This window comes from Sphaerodactylus townsendi, linkage group LG02 (genome assembly GCF_021028975.2).
Source record: "Sphaerodactylus townsendi isolate TG3544 linkage group LG02, MPM_Stown_v2.3, whole genome shotgun sequence".
NCBI lineage: Eukaryota > Metazoa > Chordata > Lepidosauria > Squamata > Sphaerodactylidae > Sphaerodactylus > Sphaerodactylus townsendi.
This window is the reverse complement of record NC_059426.1, coordinates 76833504-76859080: the sequence shown is the minus strand read 5'-3', so window position 1 is coordinate 76859080 and position 25577 is coordinate 76833504. Positions and strand designations below refer to the sequence as shown.

General features: G+C 44.2%; 2 protein-coding genes across 5 annotated transcripts in view; one reads left to right on the top strand and one right to left on the bottom strand.

Annotated features, from left to right (window-relative positions):
• Positions 1 to 14459, top strand: part of HRAS (HRas proto-oncogene, GTPase) — a 59437-nt gene extending 44978 nt beyond the window's left edge. For all 3 annotated transcript variants that reach the window (XM_048485817.1, XM_048485816.1, XM_048485818.1), the window contains 3 exons: positions 3509 to 3668; positions 5012 to 5136; positions 12721 to 14459. In XM_048485817.1, the coding sequence (XP_048341774.1) occupies positions 3509 to 3668; positions 5012 to 5131 (280 nt within the window). In that variant the 3' untranslated portion in view covers positions 5132 to 5136; positions 12721 to 14459. The remainder of the gene's footprint in view (positions 1 to 3508; positions 3669 to 5011; positions 5137 to 12720) is intronic.
• A 3276-nt stretch (positions 14460 to 17735) lies between these two features.
• Positions 17736 to 25577, bottom strand: part of LOC125426936 (USP6 N-terminal-like protein) — a 125836-nt gene continuing 117994 nt past the window's right edge. For both annotated transcript variants that reach the window (XM_048485814.1, XM_048485815.1), the window contains exon 15: positions 17736 to 24815. In XM_048485814.1, the coding sequence (XP_048341771.1) occupies positions 23134 to 24815 (1682 nt within the window). In that variant the 3' untranslated portion in view covers positions 17736 to 23133. The remainder of the gene's footprint in view (positions 24816 to 25577) is intronic.

Sequence of the window (25577 nt, the reverse complement as noted above, 5' to 3'; positions counted from 1 at the left end):
GAAGCCCTATGCAAAAATTCAATGTACCAAGCAGGGAGGTGTTGAATAGAAGCGTTCGGCACGCGCCCGCCTCTTGCAGGCAGGTAGGTGAGCAATTCCGATTTCTTGGCAACCTGAAAACCGGTCGTACCTGAGATGGGAAATTGTTGTGTCTCGGGGAAATGGCCTCCAGGATGTGAACCCCCGTTTGGGAAGTGTGGGGCTGGAGTCCAGGTAGGGCCAGTTATGAGGATTAGTGTCTACCTGCCCCTTTCCCCGCTACAGGTGGGAAGGGAGGATCACCTTTCCAGGGGCTTCCAAGCATCAGGTCGTTGTGCTCGTTTTCTGAAGCTCTTCCCTCCAAGCACCACCGGTTGGACCGGTTGTTGCGACCCTTGGCTTCAAATCCCTTACTGGGTTACCATGGGCCAGTCCTACCCTTTCAGCCTAACCAGCTCCCAAGGTTGTTGTAAGGATATGATGAAGGACGGGAGATGTTGTGCTGCAGATCAGGGAATCTGCTTGGGGAAAAGTCATGTGGGATGGCACTTTAATCAGGAAGGGAATTGACCAAAACAGAGCAAAAAATCTGGCTGGATCCAACCACATATATGCCACCCTCCTCGGAGGACAGGTAGGATAAAGATACATAGTTATGGAGACTTTTACCAACTCAAAACTAGATGCCAAGGAGAAACAGTTATCATTCTCATATCATTAAACAATTAAATCTGGAGCTAAAACAAAAAGACGCTAAAACATTGGGCAGGAGGGGGTTTCACTTAGAGAATGCCAAATGACACCCCCCCCCCCAAAGAAACTCTTTCACCTGCTGGCAGAAGATGGCAACAGAAGGGGACAGACAGATCTCCTTAAGGAGAGAGTTCCAGAGTTTTGGTGCTACCCTTCTCTCAAGATGTTATCTACCTGATCTCCAAGGGTTGGACCACCTGAAGGGCCTCCAAATATAATCATGGTGGTGGAGTAAGTTCTTAAGGGAGTGGGCAGCCCTTCAGGTAGATTGGTCCCAAACCATGTAGGCCAGGGGTCTACAACCTGCAGCTCTCCAGATGTTAATGAACTACAATTCCCATTAGCCCCTGCCAGCATGGCCAATTGGGAATTGTAGTTCATGAACATCTGGAGAGCCGCAGGTTGCAGACCTGTGATGTAGGCCTTCAAAAGACCTGTGATGTAGGCCTTCAAAAACCCCTTCGGGGTTTCCTGGAGGACACATTGGCTTTTGATCCCTTTCAGTCCGGTTTCCGTGCTGGGCATGGGATGGAGACCGCTCTTGTCGCCATCACAGATTTGCTCCGCTTACAACTTGACCGAGGCGGATCGGCGCTGCTGGTTTTGTTGGACCTAACCGCAGCGTTTGATGTGGTCGATCATGACCTTTTGACCCACCGCCTGGCCGCTTCTGGGGTGCGAGGCACTGTCCTTGAATGGATTGCCTCGTTTCTCCGGGACCGGACACAGCAAGTGTGGTGGTGAGGGATCCAAAGCGTCCCGGAGGTGCTCAACTTCACTGTAGCGGGTGTTATTGCCTCAGAGGCGCTGCTGTCCCCGCTATTATTTAACATCTATATGCGACCCCTTGCTCAGTTGGTGCGGAGCTTTGGGCTGACGTGTCATCAATATGCTGATGACACCCAGCTTATTCTGTTGATGGAGGGGGGCGCGGCGGGCGCCCCTGCTGCTCTCCAGCATTGCTTGGAGGGCGTAGCTGGTTGGGTGAAACAGAGCAGGCTGAGACTGAATCCATCGAAGACGGGAGGATCCCTTTGGCTGGTATGCGTGAGGGTGGGGTGGGGGGGACTTTCAGTCAGCCCGGTTGTGGGAGGGCTATATTGGCACCAGCCCCTCTGTTCATTGATTCCTGGGGGGGGTCCACCTGGATTCGATCTCTTTTCGGAATGGAGACCCAGGTGGCCTCCATATAACCCGGGTTGCGTTTTACTGGCATCTTCGCCAGGCTCCAGCGGCTGGTCCTCCTTCCTCTCCCAAGCTGACTTGGCCACGGTGGTCCGTGCAACGGTCACCTCCAGGCTGGGACTATTGCAACTCGGGCTTCCACGCGGGCCTCTCCCTTGCGTCTGATTCGGAGATTTGAAAATCGGTCCAGGAATGCAGCAGCTGTGTATGCTCACGGTGGAGGTGCCAGGAAGAGAACACATCATGCCTGTGTCTACCGCCGCTGTGCACTGGTTACCGATTGAATACCGAATCATTTTCAAAGGTGCTGGTGTTAACCTTGCTAAGGCGTTACGCTGGCTTGGGACCCTAACGTGCCCTACGGGACCGCTCTTACCCCATACGTCCCGAACTCGGCCTCTGCGTTCGGCAGAGGCCAACTTACTGGTGATCCCCTGGCCCCTCAATGATACCGGGCTGAGCCTTCCACCCGAGACCCAGAGCCTTTACCTGCTCAGCCCTGCCTGGTAGGAACGCTCTCCCGCCCAGCTGTTCTGGCCCTGCGGGATCTTGTTGAATCACTGTAGGGCCTGCAAGACAGAGTTGTTCCACCGGGCCTTTGGGGAGTCTAGCCGTTGATAGGGGCCCCCTACCCCCCCTCCTGTTATGATCTTATAACATCAAGCGGATCTTACCGCCCGTCCCCTTTGAAGTTTGGGAGAACGGAAGTTGGTGCCATCTTGTTTTAAAGCTATAGTACGGTATTTTAATGGGGTCGGGCTTATTTTTATTGGAGCTGTACTTAATTTATATTTATTGAATTTTAACTTATTATTGTGCTCTATTATGTATTGTTCACCGCCCTGAGCCCTTCGGGGTAGGGCGGTTTATAAGCCCAATAAATAAATAAATAAATAAATAGATAAATAGATAAATAGATAAATAGATAATATAACACAAACCACTTTAATTGTGTCCAGAAGCAAAGTGAGAGCCAGGGTAGGTTAGCCAAGACAGGAATGATATGGTCTCTACCACCTATTTCAGTCAACATCCTGGTGCATTCTGCACCATTGAAGTTTTAAAGTTTCTCAAGAGCAGCCCTATCTAGAGTCCATAGTGTGTACTTGTAAAGTGCCATCAAGTCACAGCTGACTTATGGCAACCCTAGCCAGAGGCTTTCAAGGCAAGTGAGAAGCTGAGACGATTTGCTATTGCCTTCCTTGGCTGAGTCTAAAGAAGACTCAGCCAAGGAAGACAATGGCAAACCGTCTCAGCTTCTCACTTGCCTTGAAAGCCTCTTGCTAGGACTGCCATAAGTCAGCTGTGACTTGATGGCACTTTAGAGGCCTCTTTTCCAAGTACCAACCCTCCTTAGTTTCCCAGATCTAATGAGTTCAGGCTAGTCGTAGACCCGTCAGCCTCTCTGTACATGAGAAATGGCACCCTCTGAACTACATCTCCTCGAGTTCCTTCACTTTTTCTGTTTCATTGTTGGGAACATGCTGCTCAATTCTATAGTAAGAGATGAGCTGCCTTCAGAACTCTTCTATGAAAATAAATATGTGTATTTTAAATGAAACATGACTGACTTTGGATTTCTGTTCTACAGGGAGCAAATCAAGAGAGTAAAAGACTCTGATGATGTCCCCATGGTGCTGGTGGGGAACAAGTGTGACCTTCCTGCCCGAACTGTGGAAACACGGCAAGCCCAAGAGCTGGCCCGGAGCTATGGAATTCCCTACATAGAGACCTCAGCCAAAACTAGACAGGTACGTAGAGGAAGGGTAGGCTGCTGCAGCCTCCTTTTAAGATTTCTTTCCCCTTTCAGAACTGAGGGAAGAACCCCATCTATACAACCAAGAGTCCAGTCTCTACAATTACAGTGCGTATCCTACTTAAGTTCTGTCACATGATCATCAAGCTAGCTTCTGTAGAAGATTTCTGAAGTTTAATGTACACGAACCAGACAAGGATTCTTTTGTCTCCCTCTCTCACCCCTCTTTTACTCATGTTAGTATGCTGAAAGTGAATTCAAACTGAGAGGTGAAACTTGACTTTCAGAGCCTCCTTTGCCAATGCTGCCTCTAATGGCTTCCGACTGAAATTGTCCACCTTGGTACAGAATAGTCCCTCGTACTCATGTTCTCTATTCTGGGCAACCTGCTTACCTCCCTATGTAGTGTCAAAGGTGACTGTTGAGTCCCCGCTTCCTCTGCATAAAGTTGCAGCTGCTGCTTGATAGACCGCAGTAAAGCTGGTACACAGTTGCATTGAACAAACCACATGAATATACCATCAGTCTACCAGTGGCCTGGCTTCTAATTATGCACTGGATTCTGTAGCCTCAGACAATGGTTCCTGAGTACTGGTGACGATACCAGTGTGAATTATGACAGGCTGAGACTGAGTTAACCTACTTCAACAACAGTCTAGTCAGGATGTCAAAATTTCACACAGAGGCAGTATTCTAGAGAGTCCTGTCATTGTGTGAGACATTTTCCCTGTCCCATTGCAGGCACCTACATGACAGCTCATGTGGTCAGTGCTTATCTATGTGAATGCCCAAGTGACATGAAGAGGGGAGCTTTGTGCAGGTACAGCTAGCAGTGGTTGCTTGCTTGATTCCTTGATGGGCCGAGTGCTGCAGGCTGGATCAGTGTACAGCCAAGCTGGTCTTTCCTTTTTCTCACATGGCATGTGGCTGACAGCAGGCTGGTGGTTCTCACGTGGTGAAGTGGATAATTTTGTGAAGCAACCTCAATTTGTAAGTGTAACATAATTTTAAGAGTGTGTGAGAGAAACTGAGTGGTATAGTGGTTAGGTGGTTGAACTAGGATCTGTGAGGCCCAGGTTTGAATTCCTACTCTCAGCCTAGCCTACCTCACATGGTTGTGCTGAGGATAAAATGGAGGAGAGGAGAATGATGTAAGCTGCTGCAGGCCCCCACCTGGGAGAATGGTGGAGTGTATACAAAATTATTAATCTGGTTTCACCTGGCCATCATACCATGACTGCTACATCTAAAAGATCCCTGAAACAATATCCCCTGTAAGTGGCTTTTTCCAGTTTTCTCCTGTTGTGGTTTCTTTAGCTGAGTTTTGCTGTCTTGCAGGGAGTTGAAGATGCCTTCTATACTTTAGTGCGAGAGATCCGGCAGCACAAACTACGCAAGTTGAATCCTCCAGATGAAAGTGGCCCAGGCTGCATGAATTGTAAATGTGTGATATCATGACCAAGGTGAGTCTGTGGGAAAGGAATGCCAGTTGTGAGAAAATGGCTTCAAATTACAGGCTAGAAATTAATGGCATGGAAGGAATCATATATGTTACCCTCAGCTTCTTGGAGGAAGGGTGGGATAAAATAAAAATGGGGCAACGTTAAGTGCAGTGAACAGTCACTTTTGCAGTGGGTAGTTGGCTGATTCCTTAGTCACTTATCTTTTATGAATTTGATGTCCTTCATGCATTTTAGAAGGCTGGATGGGGCTTGTAAAGCAGTGAGTGCAAAGCGCACAATTCTTTAAGAAAGGATCCTAATTGTCTGCAATTGCTATGCAAGTAATACCGTATAAACTAGCGTGTAAGCGGAGTTTTTCAGTGCTGTTTAAAGGCTGAGAAAAGCCCCACCGGCTTACATGTGAGTCACCATTTTCTATACATCACAAGGAGGCTGGAGGTGGGGCCGGGACAACCTCCCTGCCGGGAAGCTGCTTGTTGAGGGTGAAGGGGGAACCCTGAGGCACCCTGGCTGGCTGGGCTTCCTCAAACCCTGCAGAGGGAGCTCCTTATTTGGGCAGTGACATCAGGGGGAGTCACTGCCCAAATAAGGAGCTCCCTCTGCCTCCCAGCTTCCCACCCTCAGCTTATATCCAAGTCCATAAGTTTTCCCAGGTTTGGGCAGTAAAATTAGGTGCCTCGGCTTATACACGGGTCGACTTATACGGTACTTAGTGGTGGTCTGCCAACGATGATGCGCTCTGATAGCGTTTGCATAAGGCAGTGATCATGTGTAAATGTATGCAGTGTGGTACTGATTTGTGTTGGGAAAGGGGTGTGTGTCAAGGAATGGTACAACTGTCCCTTTCCGGGAGTGTGCTTTTAATACACTTTCTGCAGACAACATCCATGTTGTAATTGTTACATGTAGAGGGAGAGGATTGATCGTGTCCTCCCCATTTGATCATGAAGGTGTGAGCTTTGCATGATGCCTGTGAATATACAAAATGTGTACATGTAAGCTTATTCTCGCTCTGAGAGGAGGGTATCCTGGTACCTTGGGTGTTCCCCACTGGTTGCTCAGGGAGGCAAGACTTTCCACTTCCTGTCTCTTAGGTGGGAAACTCATGGATCAGTTTAGTCCCTGCCTAGCAATGGGAGAGCAGCACAGATAGTCCTCTATAGCAGGCTTTTCCCCTTTTCTCTCTTATCTTCCTAACTCCCCGCCCCCCTTTTCACTCTCTTCATCAGCCTTTTTCTTCTAGCAGCTGAAGGCCACTTTGTTAACTAGCTATCGCATCTGCCTTTTTCCCTCATCTCTTCTGTGGCTTCCTGCTCCCCCACCCCCACCCCACAAACTATGAAGGATGCTGTCAGGCAGCAGAGAGGAGGCAGAGACAAATTCTTATCCATTTAGGACAGTGGTGGCGAACCTATGTCACGGGTGCCAGAGGTGGCACTCAGAGCCTTCTCTGTGGGCACGCGCGCACAGAGTTCATCATGTGGGGGAATCGCCACACACACACACACACCCCCCTCTAGGCTGGCCTGGGCCGCTGGGCTCAATGATTAGCATAAGACCTAGTTTTGGGGAAGCAGTGTAGGTAACCCTGTTAAACCCCACTGCTTTTCATGCGAAGAACTAAAGCGTGATCCTTTACCTGGGAGTAAGCTCGGTTGCTGGCAATGGTACTTGCTCCTGAGTAAACCCTCTTAGGGTTGTGATTCACCCGTTCTAAGAGTTGCATGGTTGCTTCAAAGCAAAGCCACCGACTACCACCAAGCTTACTCCCAAGTAACGCATGCCTCAGAGCCAACCGCTTTTTCTAAACTAAAACCTCAGTATTCAGGTTAAATTGCCGTGTTGGCACTTTGCAATAAATAAGTGGGTTTTGGGTTGCAATTTGGGCACTCCGTCTCGAAAAGGTTCACCATCACTGATTTAGGACATAGACCCTAGTCTGCTAACCTTGCAGCTACTGGGAGCTCAGGTGGCTTTAAGCTGTCCAGATAGCCCTACAAGAGTGAGAATATGAGACTTGGAATTTCAGATGCCGGAATGGAAACAGCTAAACATGCCACTAGAAAAAGGTGTGAAAAGGGCTCCTCCCGCAAGAATACCTGCAAAAATATCCCAAATATCTGCCAGTTTGGTGCTGAGCAGCAATGATGGCAGACCTTACTCATTACAGTCACGGGAGATGGAGAATCCCAGGGGTAATGTACCTCCACTCTCCCCTCCCATCAAGATTGTGGGAAGGTGGCCATCTTGTTCAAGCAATATAATAAGCGATAGTCAGAAGGGCTGTAGAGTAGAAACTATAGCTCTGTCCTTCTGTCCGCAACCAAAGCATGCAAAAGAGAAAGTTTGGCACACATTAGGATATACATTCATCATATGAAATCCATCAGGAAAATGGATTATTTATTCATTTCATTGACTGCACCGAACAAGGGAAGAAAATGTTCAAATCAGCCATAAGTTACAACATTTCTCAAGTGTATAAATCCTATAACCTAAAGGTATCACTGTTTTTCTATCAGAAGTGTAGCCACCAACGCCACATTCAATTTCCAAGCCTCAGTCGAGGAGGTATGCAGGGCAGCCACATTGTCTTCCATAATGATCTCTGTGAGGCATTACAAGATGAATTCCTTCTCTTTAGCTGATGAGGCCTTCTGTTACCAGATTCTGCAGCAAGTGGTGGACGATCCATAATTCCCATTCGAAGACAAAAGGGACTCCACCATTGGAAGTCCCAAGTTACCCAGATGCCCTCTCCTCTTAGCGAGAATGGAACCTTGGCAACTTATTGTGAGGGTTCCTTCTGTTCTGAGGTAAGGAGGGCATCTTGCCCTGCCCAAAAGGTGAAATGGCTGCAGAAAGGAGAAAAAATACAAGAGCAAGACTGCCAGTGCACAATTAAATGCTTGGAGACTAGGATGACAGAAGAAGTCTCAGTAGCCTCCTTTTCAGCATATGATTATTGTGGTTACTGTTATGCTAACCTTCTGGCTAAGATGGTGCTGTCATATCGGTTCTTATTTTCCTTCTTAAATTTTTAAAATTAATTCTATCCATATCACTCACTCACTCACTCACTCACTCACTCACTCACTCACTCACTCACTCACTCACTCACTCACTCACTCACACACACACACACACACACACACACAGAATAGAAAAATGTATAATAGAAAAATAACAAACTATATAACAAACAACAGAATGGATCTTAATATTTCATAAAATATAAAGATCATACAATTTCATTTTTTTCCCATGTTTAATTAGTTCAGAAAGTATTTAAACTGGTTCATAAGTTTCCTGCCTGGGAGACAGTAAGTGGATGGGTACCGTAACACTTGGAAACCAAGTGATGAAATGTCCCTGATGAAATGTAAAAAAGATTTGCTAACCGTAGGCTTTGAAGTGAGTAGATTCAATTGTGGTAGAAATTAGACATCATTATGAGCATTTTAGTACGATGTCAGCAAGTGATGACTTAGAAAAAGAGATTAGTCCTGTCTTTGTGAACAAGTGGGAAGCTTTTGTTTGAGTTTAGGGTGGAACATTTGTTAGACTTAAAGTTTTTACATACTATATATTTTAAATTGTACATTAACAAAGTTAAAAAGGAAAAAAAAGTTTAGTCTTGCCTCCCATAGCAGACAGTGGGAAACACCCAAGCTACCAAGATGCCCTCCTTAACCTCATGTTAAATTGTGAATCACTTGTGAATCACTGAAAAGGCTGATGGCTCTTTTGAGACCAATGACTGGACCTTCATTCTTTTTAATTTCCATTTATAGTAAAGAGACAGGAGGATTGGGCTGTGGTTCTGGGGTAGCAGGATCTATGGAAGCTGGATTTCTCCTTCTACATTACATATTTCTGAATTTTGTGGGGAAAATAACAGATACAAGATGTACCTTAGAAATCAGGCTTGAGCAGCCCTTCAAATTATGAGAGTTGACAATTTTCTTCAGAGGATGAGGAGGGAAGACTATCAGAAAAACTCTGCCTTATGTGCTTTGCTCAAAAATCCCCTGGAGCTAAATTCACTGTATAGAACAGAATGTCAGAAGTCGTTCTGTTAATCTGTACCTGGACACCTTCAGCCAGGCATCAAGAAGACCAAGCATAAAGCTATACTGGGGGAAGTGGCTAATTCTGAGTGACAGCCTGAGCCCACCCAGTCTGATTATTTTAGAGTACCCAGTGACTTGATTCCACTTACCACCTCATAGACCAGGGGTAGGGAACCTGCGGCTCTCCAGATGTTCAGGAACTACAATTCCCATCAGCCTCTGTCAGCATGGCCAATTGGCCATGCTGGTAGGGGCTGATGGGAATTGTAGTTCCTGTACATCTGGAGAGCCGCAGGTTCCCTACCCCTGTCATAGACATATTTTCAGATACAAGAGTATAATAGGATTAGAGGCAAAATATTAGACCATAGCAGGAGGCCACTGAACATAAAACTGCCCCAGTGTAAGGATCGCTTCGGGAAAGCTCCCCACTGATGAACAATTGATCTGATAAGACAGAGGAGGGCCCCTGGATTACATGCATAAGTACTGAGACCCACAGAAAGGACAGAAACCATTATATGGGACTGCATCATATTCTCCTTGGGTCCAGAGCCTTTGTGTGGGAGAGGCTAGCAGCTGAGCTTGTTTGTAAAGTAGAGCTCCTCCTCATAAGGCAACAATAGAGAGAGACTGTATATGTGTCAGGATCTATTGTTGGGGATACTTTAGGTTGATTTTGCATTAATCAGGGAGTTGTACTATATGATCTGTAGGGCCCCTTCTAACGCTATGAGTCTGTGTGCTTGTATAAGTTTTTTTTAAAAAAAGAGTTGCACTAAACTCCTCTCCACCCAGAAGTTACAACAGAGTCTGTCTAATATGTTGGATCTAATCTCCCAGTGGGTCTAATTTTTGAGCTACACCTAGGGCAGTTATTGTTATTAAGGGAGGTTTCCAGATGTGTAGATAATCCAGATGTCTGGGAGTGCTTCCTCTAGCTGGGGTTGTGGGGGGGGGGCATTTCCTGTTCTTTCTCTGCTCTGTGCTAAGTGCTCTGATGAGTCCCAAGTGCTTCTTAAACAGCCTGCCCTGAGCAGGATACAACTGCCAAAGGCTACGGGGAGGAGAAGGCCTGGAGTTTGCCAAGTGTTTTTCTTTTGTTACATCCCATGCACTTATCCACATTGTGTGTGCTCTTGCCCCACTGAACGCTCCCCATTACTAGAAAGCTGCCCTATAGGGAGACCATAATTCAGCAGTATGTTGCTAGGTGAGGTCACAGCTCCCTTTTCTGGAGGAGGAAATAGGATCCTGTTTTCCCTTTATCACTTGCAACAGAAATCAGACACTGCTTCATTTTGGACAGTATTTGAAGATCTAGTTTCATTCAAACACTTGGAGAATTGCATAATGGGGAGGCAACAGGAAGAGTGAGTGGTATGTTTTAGAGATTAAGTGTGGTGAAATGTTGGGGCCATTTGTAAGAATAATTCTTCTCCAAACTGTATTTTTATATGTATGACTGCAGTTTTCTGTCCCTGAACCTGGAGGCCAGAGGTCTTGGAAAACGAAGAGCTGGTTTCTAGACCCCACTTTATAGACTTGTAAGGTGTCTATAAGCAGCTTACAATCACCTTCTCTTCCCCTCCCCACAGCAGGCACCTTGTGAGCTGGGGATGAGAGAGTTCTGAGAGAACTATGACTAGCCCAAGGTCAGGCTTCATGAGTAAGAGTGAGTGAACAATCCTTGTTCACCAGATTAATCTGCTGCTTTTAACCATTACACCATGCTAGCTCTCTTGCCAGTTTTTGTTACTGTCTGTTCACACGTGGCAACATACATACCCTGTCTATTCCAATGTTACAACTGCCTATCGTATTTATGACTAGAACCACAGGGAGGCTGCAGCCTCCCTGTGGTTCTAGTCATAAATACGATAGGCAGTTGTAACATTGGAATAGACAGGGTATGTATGTTGCCACGTGTGAACAGACAGTAACAAAAACTGGCAAGAGAGCTAGCATGGTGTAATGGTTAAAAGCAGCAGATTAATCTGGTGAACAAGGATTGTTCACTCACTCTTATTGGGAGCCTCATTATCTGATTTTGAGAAGAATGGTCACATGCTAGAAATATTTCGTGCCCAACCCACAAATATATACTTCAGTTTGAATGTACTAACTAAAATCTGTATTGGCTCCCATAGGGTGGCAGTTTAGTAGCCAGGCTTGTATTTGGATTCCCTCTAAGAAAGCACCCAGCTGCACGAGCATTTGTCACCACAATGTCCTGTTCTGGACATGTAGAGCATTTAGGTCATTCTGTATACTTGTACCCGCTTCAAGTGTGAGGCTCTGTTGAGTTTATGAGTAGAAAGCCAGCCACATGTGTACTGATCTTACTATTGCCATACACAATGCAGTGCTGCAGTTCTAATGTGTTAGGGCGTTTGTTTCCTGCTGGGTAAGCCTCACAAGACCAGCGCTTTTTTCCAGCTACAGGAGACAAGCGGACCCATTCTCAACACAGTAGTAGTGATGAAAGGGCAGCCACTGGGTCCACGTGGAAACAGTGATGAGTGGAAAAAGTGAAGTGACAACCAACAGCAGAAGTATTTGACCACCCCACTGAATAGTAATTTTCCAAGGTTCAGGTTATGCATAAGAAACAGGTAGTGGTGCAGATTCATCAACCCCTGAGGTACATGCTGGGAGCAAGCACAGGTTGCCTTTGCATACATAGCCCAAATATAGGCACTCTGGCATCTCCATAACAATGTTCCTCCATGCATTCCAAGGCCTGGAAGCACATGCAAATGCTGCATGGTCTGTAGAATTGAAAGTATTAAGCTAGCTATTTTATAAACCTAAAGTTTCACAGCATCACCATGAGGCTAGCAGACAGAATTGCAGCCAACTTGTCCTCCAAAGAATGACGCCTGGTGAGAGAAAGTAATTGTGTTCAAAGAACTGCAGAAGGGCTAGTTAGACTTGGGTCTCCTCCTTCCAGTTTACTTTAAATTAGGTGTTAGAGAGGGTGTCTGCTTTTAAGGCAATTGTTTTTGCTTTCTGCTTGAATGTATTTAATGAGTTGCCGTTCTTTTCAAGCTCAAAGAAGCAATTCTCCTTACTGTCCAAGATTAGACAGGCATGGCTTAAGGGACTGAAAACGGAGACAGGCTTACTGTTGTCTGTGCCTGGGGGTTGTTGTGCAATAGCTTAGAGCAACTTCCCTCAGCTGCCATCCTCATTCACCAAGGCCAACCAGTACAGGTAGATCTTTCAAGCTGCCTCAACAAATGCAGCCCCATTCTGTTGAGGCTACTCATATGTTTACCTGCAAATCACTGAGAGGCAAAATGTCGAGTGGTGCATGTGCTGTTGTGGACTGGGTCTTAAATATGCATTTGGCCAGAAATTGGCATGCCTAAATAATAAGACAGTGAAACAAAAAAGTGGGAAATGAACTCAGCAATAAAATTCAGTACTCCAAACCTTGAACTGATTGTTTAAAACTTTTTTAAAATGGCATCTTTTTTTTCTAAATCCTGGTCTTCTCTTTCCTCAGCTAACCAGAATGTGACTCTGGAGGGGTTTCCACTATGCGTAGTATGAAAATGGAGGTGATGACAAGGAAGAATCAAATGGATTCGAGGAAAGGGGACCGGTGAAAATGGTGTCTTCAGATCCTAAGAGCTCCACACAGACTGTCTCAAAACTTTTCCAAAGGCCTGCAATGAACAATTTTAAAACACACACACACAAGCCAACCCTCCCCTCCTCATCTTGCCTCCTTCCCTTCTGGCAACTTGTACAAAGTTTACAGACTGAATAATGGTAAATTATTACACAATGGTCTTGACACTGGCCTCCGCACCTGTCTCTGTCCCAGCAGATTTGGCTGCCTTTGCCTGTCCTTTGAGAGTAGGCGTTGGCAGAGGGGAGGAATGGGCCTCGCAGAGCAGGGAGGTGAGTTGTTCCTTCAATCTGTTGGCACTAATAATGGCAGATGGCAGTGACTGGCTGGGTTTGGTGAAGAATCCTTTTAGAAAGGGGAAAAATCCGTCATTTCTGGTTTGAGTGGCTCCATGATTGCAGCTGGGGATTGATACCCTTGTAGCTCAAGGCAAAGGGCTGGTTATTGTGTGCAAAACAACAAGCCTTTTCCGAAAGGTTCTGCTGGGATGTTCCACCTGGCCACCCTCTACTGGAGGGGAAAGCTGCATGTTTCCATGTGCTCTCAACCATTTTCTGCGGCTGTGAGGGGGACACAAAGATACCGCTTTATAAAACAGTTTCCATGCTAATCTCAAATTTCTAATCTCAGAAGACCATTCACTTCTCCCCCATTAGTTTGCTCTTCAGTAATCATGGCAGAGTATTACCTTTCTGTTCTTGACCCCTTCCAAAGAGTAGCCCTCCTGTCTGGTGCAAATTCCCTGCAGGCCTGGATTATGTCCTCAAGAGTTAGGGGGGCGGGGGAGAGATGACGTTTCTTGGTTCATCTGTTTTTTTTTTCCTTTTGTGGTGCTGGGCAGACTTGTGTGTATGTGTAAATATATAAATTACTATACAGCAACACTGATGCAGACCGAAGGACAATTCATTCTAAAACTTTTGTGTTCCACTGAGCCCAACTTCTTATTCTGTTAATTGCCCGGTGTGTGTGTGTGTGTATGAGTATGAACATATGGGGGATCCAACCTCTCATTGTACCTTTTTTGGGTATGAGGAGCAGTGCTATCTTTTTGCCCAAACCATTGTGTCTTATGGGTGGGGGAGGGGGAGAAGGCAGTGGGGTATCTAGTAGGTAAGAAATTGTCACTTGTTGGCTCTCCTGTTTGTTGTATGCTTGGCCTTTTCTGAGCAGAGTTTTTAATGCTTGTTGCCTGTGCCGGGGCTGACTTTGTCAATGTGCTTGTGCAAAACGTGCGTACTTCCTGGAGGGGGAATGGGGCCCTGGAGCACCATGTTCTGGTTCCTTGCTCTGCTCCTCCTCCGTTTCTTTTGCAGCCGCTGTGCCTACGCTACTGCATGCACAGCTCAGATTGTTCTTCAGGTGGCAGCTCTTCTGTGTTACTGTGATCATGATCATGCCAATTATCCTTGCTGTAATTAAACGGTTTTTCCCAGTAAGATAGCATAACCAGGTGCTCAGCAGTGTCTGAGTTGAAAGTAAACCAGTCCACTAATTAGATAACAGGTCTGACTTAAATTATCTGGGCAAAGGGGAGTTGCTCCATTGTTGGGGGTGTAAAGAGAATCCAAACCCAGCCTTAAGTGTCATTAAAATATTTTGTTCTCAAAGCTGTGTTTGTGATGCTCTTTGCTCAAATGTGTTGTGTTTTCCTGGCTTTAGCTAAATTGTTCCCCCTGTGCTGCATCTGATAGTGAAGACAAGATTCTAGGTCAGGTATGAAGCAGCTGAATAGACAGTTTCAACCCAGTCGTCTTGAAGGGATCATGGCTGTGAGCTGTTAAATAATAGCTGCTGCTTGGGAACCAGGGGGGGGGGGGGGGGCAGCTTGTAAGGCCGTAACTGCAACCCTGGCAAATGATGGTTTTACCAACATGGTCTATTTGTTAAGAGCAGCAGACTCTAATCTGGAGATGTGGATTTCATTCCCCACTCCTCCACATGAGTTGTGGATTCTAATTTCATGAACCAGATTATACTCCTCCACAAGAAGCATGCTGGGTGACCTTGGACTAGCCCCTGTTTTCTCAGAACTCTGTCAGCCCCACCTACCTCACATGGTGCTTGTTGTGGGGAAGGGAAGGTGATTGTAAACCACTTTGAGACTCCTTAAAGGTAAGGAAATACAGGGTATAAAAAAAAAACAAATTTCATTGTCTTCCTTACATGACATCAACCCTCCAGGGCTCCCAAACCGTATCATCTTTATGCAAACTGAATCTGCTGTAAAATACACTTGGGGTACTGGAAGTAATCTTGAAAAAATGGTCGCCTCTTCAATTCTTCTACTGACACCACATAGCCAGCAGTTCAAATTCTGTATTGCATGGGAATAAGCCTGGCCACTAGCACAATTGGAAGCAGATGTGCAGACAACAATAGATCCAGTGATCTCTTAATAGGAAAACCGGTACAGCTTTGTAAATGAGCTATCTGCTCTTTGTAGAAGTGTGATAAAAGTTCTTCAGTTACCCTGACACAATCAGAATAATATGCTGCAAGGTGGCCTTAAAATTGAAAAGCAGCATCTTGTGGTTACAGGCTAATCCTACGGGCAATCTATTTAGTTACATTAAACCATTTTTGGCCCCAAAGCTGTCACTGCTATGGGTGGAAATGCTTATTTTAAATGTTTTAGGTGGTATTTTGAGACACCCAGTTTATAGAAGTCATGAGTGGAAGAAGAGAGGCTGAATGGCTGTGGAACAAGAATCTATGTAGACAACAAGCAGAAATCCAGGCTGGTCAAAGTGTTTCTTTCTAGTCTTCCTTTTTATCACATCTGACTCATGGCATGGGCCAGGACCGACTGCACCTTTAATTCCCTTCTGTCCAGGGTAGTCTGCCTTACCACTGTTGAGAATGAAAAGAAGCCCAGGACTGAAGTGGATGCAAGGGGATAGAAGCTACTTCAGAAGCTACAGCCAGGGCAACAAACTGTGTGCTAAGGGAAGCAACTGAGAATGGCATATTCAATCCTGATAACTAAGACTTATTTTTAAAAGTCAAAATGTTCTATAGTTGCTTAATTTTGTACTGAGTTTGCATGGAACAGATAGTCCTACCCATGAGCTTGCCCTTCTCTTTTATCCCTAATCCCTTGTGTATTTTCATAGATAATTGTATTCTTACCCCCAGTTTGAGAACACAATTACTTTGCCTGTAACAGCCTAAGTAGAGCTCTTTGTCCTGAGGCGACTTCAGGCCCCACTTAGCATTTATTATTTAGCACTGACTCAGTCATTTATAAGCTATACAGGCAACAGCATTACTGAGGTATTAACAAAGGGATGGGGTGGGGGAAAGAGCTGTTTTTTAGATGCTACGAAGGGCCATAGTTTTCATCACAGGCAGCAAGGCCAGGGTGCAGAGGACCGCTGAATGACAAATGTTCAACTTCTAAGGTAAGAGCTAGTTGGTGGTCTCTGTGCCCCAGCTTCTGCCAGTGCCTCCACTTTGGAGCAATCTCCCTATTTAATAAAGTACAGCTCTACCCACAGTAATGTGAAAATGACAAGTTGCATACTTCTCAGAGGTGGTCCCCTCAGCAGGTTGTTAACGGAAGTGGTTACTTTTGCTCTTGTCTACAGGCTCTTTGTTTTTATATTCCAGCTGCAAATAACAATGGAACTAGAGATACGTTAAAATGTTAGTGACAGCAGAGTGCCCTCTTCCGGTTGTTTTACCACACAGCATGTTATTAAAGACACATGGTGTATAGCTGGGATGGTTACTGTACAGTCATCCTATCATGGGCACATGTGAGATCTGTGAGGCAGTGCCCCTTGGGGGTGTTGCAGAAAGCTGATTGCTTTGGAAAATGCTTGCCCACAGAAGCCTGCTTGCCTTGGGGATAGAAGACAAAATGGCAACTGTGATACCTCTGGACATTTTTTAAAAAGTTAGAACAATGTGTAGCTGCACAAACTTTTTCTTTTAAATAACAATTATGAACAAGGGGGCGTACGGATGTTCTTTATCTCTCTAGTATCTAGCAAAATGTCAAATGCTAATTTCTCAGTAAACTTAAATTAGTAGTTTTTGATTTCAATACTATATGGCATGCATGGCTCAACTGAGTTACACTTGTATTAGATTTAGCCTTCATAAAAATGTCTCTGACATTCTTAGCAAAAGGGTATGACATTAGAGTACACCTATTTATAATAGTCAGAAAAGTTTTTCCTTGCAGTTTGTTTAAATCTGTCTTTCCAGGACTCGATAGCTTAGAAGTTTATATTAACAAAATAACTATGAACTCTGTAGCTCTACGCCAGGGAGAAGGTTTTTAATCTCAAAGCTCAGGGAAACAATGTTTCTTGCCATACCTAATGGATATACCATGTGGGAGTGATTATAAATACCTTTTAACATGGAAAGTGTACATGGCAATTTTAGTCTGCAAACACAAAGTCTTTTCAGCAAGCTGATACTTTGCTCTTTGTACACCACTGAGATCCTGCTATGGAGAGATGTGAAGAGACTGTTTTCAAAAATGCAACTATTTAAGTCACTGTTTCTACCTTCCTATTCTGTCTGACTGTGAGTTTTTACAGAAGTTTTCAAACTTGAAGATTATTACACCAGTGAGTTCATCAAATGAGAGATTTCATTTGGTCAGCTTTGATTGTTCTGCCCTTTGGGTCCAAGATGGCTATAAGATGATGATGCATGGATAAATTAAAAAAGGCAGCTTCAGGTACATCACCCAACACTGGAACTTTTCTGAATCACCTAATGGCATAATGAAACATGACAGATGCTTGAATGTGTGGCCTGCACAAGAAGCTGAAAGTTCATCTAAGATGCATGTTTCGGATACTATTAATAAGAAGCTGTTAATTTATAAAACTGAATTTGTAAGAAACTAGTTTCATAAAAAACTCATTTTTGTCACTTTAGTCCATGATTTCTCAAACTGGGCAATGCATTAGTCTATAATCTCCTGGTCATCGATGAAGGAAGAGTATCAGCCACCCTAAGTCATAATCCTGATGCTGCTGATCCTAAGAATGAAAACCTAAGGTTCCTCTCAGCCTTAGCTACCTGAAACCATAGCAGCTCAGTTTCCACAGTTTCTCAGCACAGCAAATCCTTAAGATTAGGAAATAGTTCTGTTGGGCACTGTGACCCTCTTCCAGTTAGAGAGGATAACTGTCAGTAAGGGGCAGTAATCCAACTGCTGCTGCCCACTGGGTTTTTGACTCATCCATGTTAACTGCCCCAGCAACCCTGCCTCCCACGAGTGCAGTATATTAAGTCTCATAATCCACAAAACCAGCAGGAGCAATCACTTCTACATTTACCCTCCACAATAACCTCTTGTGGCAGTAATCAATTTGTCATGCTGTGAAGCTGATTCTACAACCTCCACACATCAAATACAGAATCAAATTGCAGCAGTTTGTGCTAAAGTTTAACTGTTGTTATTACAATTATGTAAAACACAGCATTTGAACAATACATACAACCCCTTTGGATCATAATAAAAAAGCAAAACCCTCCCCCGCCCCCGTCTCTTACCCACCTCCAAGCATGTACATAAAATGTATGAAAGCAATAATATAACACAAGAATTAGAGGAAGATGTAAACACGAATAGTATTTTTTAAAAAGAGAACAATGGTAGCAGAGCTATCAAAGTGCACAAAGAAGGAACAACACACTGAACTGCAGGGCTTGCAAGTTTCAACAGTGGGAGGGTTTCCAGAACCCCCATGCTGAATTCCTGCCACGTGGCTGCCCTGCTGATGCTCAAGGAGTTGACTCTGATCCAATAATTAGTTTACACTGGACTTTAAAAACTAAATACATCCTAGCAAAACACACATCATTTGGGGTACTGGGCAGGGGAAATCTTTCCTGAGTTCACATGAAGTAATACTGGCATTGTCTCCCCAAAAGAGGAATGTTTTAGGAGCCTCACATGGTTGGCTGAATGAAGCCTTTACAAGCATGTGCTGAAAATAAAGCACATTTCTTAGCTTTGAAACCACAGACGCCCCTCCCCCCAACCAACCAGTCACACCATTTCAAAGAAGGTGATGTACTCTTCTCATCTCTTCTTACAGTAGAAGTAGTCCCATTACTAAAAAACAGTAAACATCAATGGGAAATAATGGCATCAAATTTTGCTCTATTCAACTGGAAATGTGTAAATGAATTACTATTTAACTGTAGAAGATATTAATTTTATGTAAGTCTAAACCAGACATCACTAATTTCCAAGTTCAGTGCACAGAATGCTCTTTAGAACAAAGACACTGCCTAATGCTGCCAGAATACTGAACGAAAGTTGCTACTCTTCTAATTCCTGACAGGGAGCCTCCAGAAGGAAGAACCTGAAAATATACTTTTGGGACAATTCCTGTTGAAACACTGCTACCTCACCTTTTCCACATCAGGTGCACTGCACCGATTCCTCCTGCATCACATTTGTTGTTGCTTTACATTCTCCAAACTACCCAAATGAATCCTTCAGCACACTGGCCTCCTTTAGAGCTCTCCTGCACCAATATGTTTCTGTTCAGAAGTCAATTGTCTCTAATAATATGAAACACTGAAACTTCACGCCCCCATTATTTTGATATTATTTAATTTTGATATAGCTCCAACACCACCTCACTGGGATGTCTCAGTGCCTAGGGCACATCCTGGGTGAGGCAGAGCTGCATCCTCATTCCAGCCCTTCTGTTTGCAGTCACAGCCTCAGGTTGTTCAGTTCAACAGGTGTTATGATGGCAGGTGGTGCAGAAGAAAGAGCTGTGTATTTACATGCTTCCATCAAACTCTAACTCAAGAATGCTACACATAAAAGAGAATGATGTACCTAGCAGGAGCATAATCTGAAAGGGGGGGGGGGCTCTGGTATGATGACAAGAAGCTTTAAACACTGCTGCTCAGGTTTCACTACACTGGCTGCACCTAGAAAAATGATGATCTTTGAACACATCTCACAACAGTTATTGTCTACTGCATTGTGGTTATAACTAGCACCTGCATTACTGTAAATGCCCAAATACCCTTTCATAGTAGACTACACAGTAATGCAACGTAGTAATGATACATAAATCAGGTGTGAAGGCATCCTAAGCTGCAGATGTCTGCCAAAAATGCTCTTGTTGCTTTGTTGTTGTTTCATAAAACAAATGTCATTATTCAATGTGGAGATTAATTTTGACTGTTGACCTTGCAAAATATCAGTAATACTAATAATCATCACTGCAGATCAGTTTGGGAAGCCTTGATGTCAGAGAAGTCATACCTATTTCTGAATCATATCTTGCTCCTGAAATTCAGCAGTTTGATATTACCAGTGTTCTGGGTGCAGACCCCCCAAAACAATAAGAATCAAGCCACGGATGTCCTGCATTTGTACACAAGAATTTTACTCTAAAAAGAATACATACAATAAAATAACTGTCTGAAGCTTTAACCAGGCCTAGCTCACCATGTCGTCTGGTAGCTGAAATCCAGAGGGAACACGGTGTTGCTCTCCTGTCACTGGGATTCTTCACAGAAGCCTCACTGTAGCAAAAGGCTTGTCAGAGGCTCAGGATCCGTATCCCACCCAAGGTGCACCTGCCAATTACTCAGAGCAGACACGTACCCTCTCAAACAACTACAATTTTCATAGGAAAATGTACTTTCAAGACCTGAAGGTGCTTTCTTAGATGTGCATTTGACAGCTGCAAAGGGTTTCTGGCCAAGCACCTTTAAAAAGAACAAATTACATGATTATCTTAACAGCTTGGAGTGTCTGATCTCACAGAAATGCAGGAACTGGAAGGGTCAAGCTAGTAGGAAGAAAAATGATTGACAAGACAGGAACTTTTCTTGCCACTGTTAAGCACAACTCCCACTAAAGCTAACAGGAGTTGCAGGCATTTTCAGGAAAACGTCAGCTGAATTAAAATATTTTTCCAGCACTTCTCCATGTGCCGTAGAAGCCACTGAACACAAGACTGAAAGTGAAGGCCACTGATCTTTTACCTCTGAAAAGCTATCCTTGTAGGGTTATTTGCACAGACATTTCATAACCACTGAACAACAGCTGAAAATTTAACATACTCAAGCACAAATAATCATCCCTTGGATGATTTAGCGACAACTTTTCCTTTGTCCTCTCCCAAGTGCACTGCCAGAAAAGCAGCTCCTTACAGCAGAGAATGATTAAGCAGGGTTATCTTCACCAATGGGAAAAAAACCAGGATTGGTTATCCTAAAGACCACAGGTGAAACTGGGATGAGAAACAGGAGTTTCTGTCTCCCAATGTGGTGCTTACATAGCAGGCAGGCCCTTTAGAGGCTGAAAAAGAATTCAAATTGCCTACTGCTGTAGACAGCATTTCTGTAACTTACACTCACTTCTGGACAAAAATATTAAAAACTGACAGCTGTGTCTGTGCAACCATGTGTTAAGAGAGACATCACATTTCTTGATGGCAGGAACTGGGCAACCCACCCAAAACAAGGGTGTAAATGCTGGTGGACCAACAGTGCTACATTTTTCACTACACTGAGAAACTCTGAGAAACCCAGGAGCAATACGTTTGATTAGTTTCCTTTCTAAAGTCAAGTTTCAGTAATGTAAAGCATATCTTTTTTAAAAAGTGGCTTCCAAAACTTGGATTTTAGTCTTTGTCCTTGGGCAGCAGACTCAATTCTTTAAAAAAAGGTGGTATCAAGACTCTACAAAGGGTTGGAGCCAGTGGAAAGGTTCACAAAAGCAGTTCGCAGATCAGATTTTTCCACACCTGCTTTCCCAGAGTAGCCTGGGATTCATTCTCAAAATCCTTTCTGGGGGTTGGGAAAGCGTTGCCAACAAAACTACCACAGTATAGAGCTCTGCAGTGACAGTGAAGAGTCAGGTAAAATTGCTGCCTCTTTCCTATTGCTCTGAGGTAAGCACCAGTGGAACAGATGGCAATTTTACCCACCTACCCACCCGCTGTTGCTGCAGCACCCCTTACTGCAGTGCATTTATTTGGGAGACTCTCATCTGAGAGGAAGTTCTGGGCAAACAGCAGGCTGCTTGGGGAAAAAGGAAGGTGGGAAAAGATCCATTCCACCAAGTCCTGCAAACTTTTTTGCTGGTTCCAACCTGAAGCTGTTATTCTAGGCACATTTACTTGGGAATAAGCCTCACTGAACTTATGAGGACTCACTCAACAACACACATACAAAAGATTGGGCTACACATTTCTTTTCCATTATCTCCAACAAACCTTCTACAGGGTTGGTGATAATGTAGTATCATTGATCCTGTGATGCGTTTAGAGCTTCCCGGATACAGGAGAATATCAGCCAGGGCAGTTTTTGTGCCCCAGAAGTATCTTTTATATGTCACTGGCTGGCTGGAAAGCCAGTTCTCTTCTTGGACCCTGCACAAGAAAGGCCAAACGCACACAGGCAGAAGCTCCTCTGTGGTCTGCTATTGCCATCCCTCCCTATGGTCCAAGTTCCTAAGTAACAACTAGTACACCACTAGGAATTTCACAACGTATCCCACCACTGTGGCTTCCCTCAGAAACTACTCTTTGCTTCCTATGTAACATATTACAGAGTTCAACTGAAGGGGGAGGGGAAACATTCATTTTCATTGGTTTATTACTCATCTTGGATACCCTTCATCACTGATAATCGGTGAGGGAGCCTGAGAACTAAGAATAGGCATATTTTAATGCCTGGTTTCACTATGTGGGGGGAGACATGAGCCATATGGAAACACATGAGCAATGTGTGTTGGATATTGCATAGATGCTAAGTGAAAGCTTGCTGCCTCACCATGAATAATCGATAGCCTCACTTACAGGACTACATTGGCTGCTAAGGAAAAAAAAACTATTGCTACTGAAAAATGTGCTGCTGGCCAAAACCTGCAACTGTTGTTGTCATCTGTTTCCTCAAACAATTCCTTCTGTTTCTTTATTCCAATGTTCATCTTACTTTTTACGCTGTAATGGATTGAAGGAAACAGTTTAAATGTTTTGACATGTTAAATCTGTTAGACTTCCATTCAGTTATGAGGGAGGAGATATAAGAAGATTCAAAAGTACGGTGGGAACAATCTGAAGGAGAAAATCCAGGTTTTTAAATAATTATCTACAGGTATTGTCTACTGAAGACTGGCCTATATCTAAGCCCCGTCTCAAATTCTTGAACTCAACTTGACTGGCAATACAATTGGCGCCCTCCTCTTACACTGGGCGGGACCCTATTTCATTCAGAACACTTGTGATTTCTCATGAAAGAGAACCACCCCCCTCCCTTCCCTCAGTTCTACTAGAATGTCACTGATTTAGACATCTGCACCATGGGGGGGCTCCCCAGCTTGAAATTGTTATCGGAATAGGTTTTGAAAAGCTTGGGTGGTAATTTTGGCTTTGGTCTTTGAGAAACAGGTGAGTCACTCAAAGCATTTAGTGATTTCTGAAGAGAATCACTAGCAGTCCCACCTCCACCTTCTCCACCCAGAGGAATAAAGTTTTCCCCGTTAGCCACATCAAGGTGGCTGGATTCTGGCAAAGGGAGAGCCATTTGTTTTTTGTTGCAGAACTCTTGCTTTGTAGCATGAGCCAAGTGAAGAGGGGTGCTCGTTTTTACTATTCTGAATTGGCTGTAATGCTCCTGTAATTCTGGGGATGATGTAGGCCGGGCACAGAAGTCTTCTGACAGTAACAATCCACCAGCATCTAGTTCAGATAAGATCGGCATGCTGCCCCCACTAGAGGGTCTCTTCTGATGAGGCAGTATGTTGAACAAAAGGGGCTTGTCAAGTCCTTCTGGCTGCTGCACCAATTCCACCTTTCTCCCAGTTTGCAGATTTCCTAGCTCTCCAGCAGATGCACATTTGTGCACTGTGCACTGTAAAACTGGGTTGCCGAGCTCAGTCTGTGATAGCGAAATAGCTACTTCCTTAGAACAGGGAACCTGAACGGAAGATTTCTCTTCTCCATCTTCAGACAGGTTATCATACTGAGATACATTAGAAGGCCGTCGCTTTCCATCTTGGAATGGGAGAGGAGCAAGTGCTTTGACAGTATGTGGCACTTTTAAGCTTTTTGGCACATCATACATTGTGGAAAGGCTATGTCCAAGTGGAGAGGAGTCGGTACTTGCAGGCGGGCACAGGTGATCTGGAAACACCATGTCATCTTCGGATAACAAATCCTCAGAAGTGCAGGTGGTACTCCCATCTTGAAGAACAGTTGCATTTTGCACAGTAAGCGGCAATTCTAAGGTACTTTGCCCTTCAAGGGAGGAAAGCAATGGCACTTGACTTGGCAAATCTTGCTCCACTACTGCTGTTCTAATGTTGGAGGTGATAGAAAGGTCTGATTCCGGGGCCTGACTCTGCATGTTAGGGTCACACAGACAGTCCTCCACTGACATTATATCAAACACTGCTCGTTCTAGCACCAGGGGAGCAACATGGCCCCTGTCATCTACAGAAAGAGGGGGGTTATGTTCCTGTGAGCTGCATATCACTGTGCTGTTGCTTTCCAATGAATCCTCCTCCTTATATGCTGTAGCTGGATCTTGACTTTCTACAATAACCAGAATCTCTCCCAGCACCACTGGGAAATTCTCGGATAGGATTGTATTGGCATTCTCCTTTGGCAATTGCATCCTGTTTTCTTGTTGTTTCTCCTCAACATCAGGGTTTGGGTTAGGCTGGTCATTCTGGAATGGATTGTGATGGACATTAGTTGGTTCAACTTGCAAAAGTGGTTCACTGGGCTGCAGAATCAAGGTTGTGTCACGTTTTGCCAAATTTGAATTACCTATTGTTTCAGTCAGATGAGGACTTTTATCAGGAGAAGGATGTATTACAGTATCTTTTTCATAGTCAAGATCACTAGCAGCCTTTTTCTGGCCATTAGCTGCAACACCGGGCTTCATTGATACTAGATTTAGAGAGAGCTCCAGTCCCAGTGGCTTCTTGGGAAATTCTTCAGATTTTGCTGTAATGAAAAACCACAAATACAAATGCATTAGCCTCTTATTTTCAAGCCAAGTCCAATCAGGGTGAGCAACTGGATGGAACCCAAAATTTGTTTAGTACAATTTAGGGAGCGACTAGGCAAGTAAGCATCTGAAGCAGTAAGTCTGTCAATGGTTTCAGAAAGTGAAATAAGAACTATTTTGACAGATATGGGGAAAAAAATCAAACTAATCCCTAAGAGCAATTTCTTTTCTTTTCTTTTCTATTATTCATTCATTCATTCATTCATTCATTCATTCATTCATTCATTCATTCATTCATTCATTCATTCTTTATATTTATATATAAGAGCAATTTCTAATCTTTGTTTTTTCAAAGTCACACAAGATAAAGAAATACTTGTACTTTTCACCCACATTGGTTAGAACACATGCTTGAGCTGCAAATAGTTCTATTCTGGTGTCTCTCATGCATTAGCAATCACATTGGTATGCAAACATTATCAGTACGGTTTCTTCATGGCTCATGTAAGAATGCTTCATATCCATACTAAAAATGTAAGCTGTCGTGGCTTCACCCAGGAACCTAGGAATCGTATGGCAGCAGTTGTGCCAAGCATTCAATGTCAGCAGCTCCTAGGCTCCTCTCAGCTCTAAAGTCCTCAGAAATCCAGATATGTCCAAATATTTATGTGCCACCCAAACATTGTGATGTCACAAACTGCTCTGATGCTGAACAAAGTGTTTGGTAACACATAGTCAATAGTTATTAGGCCATATTT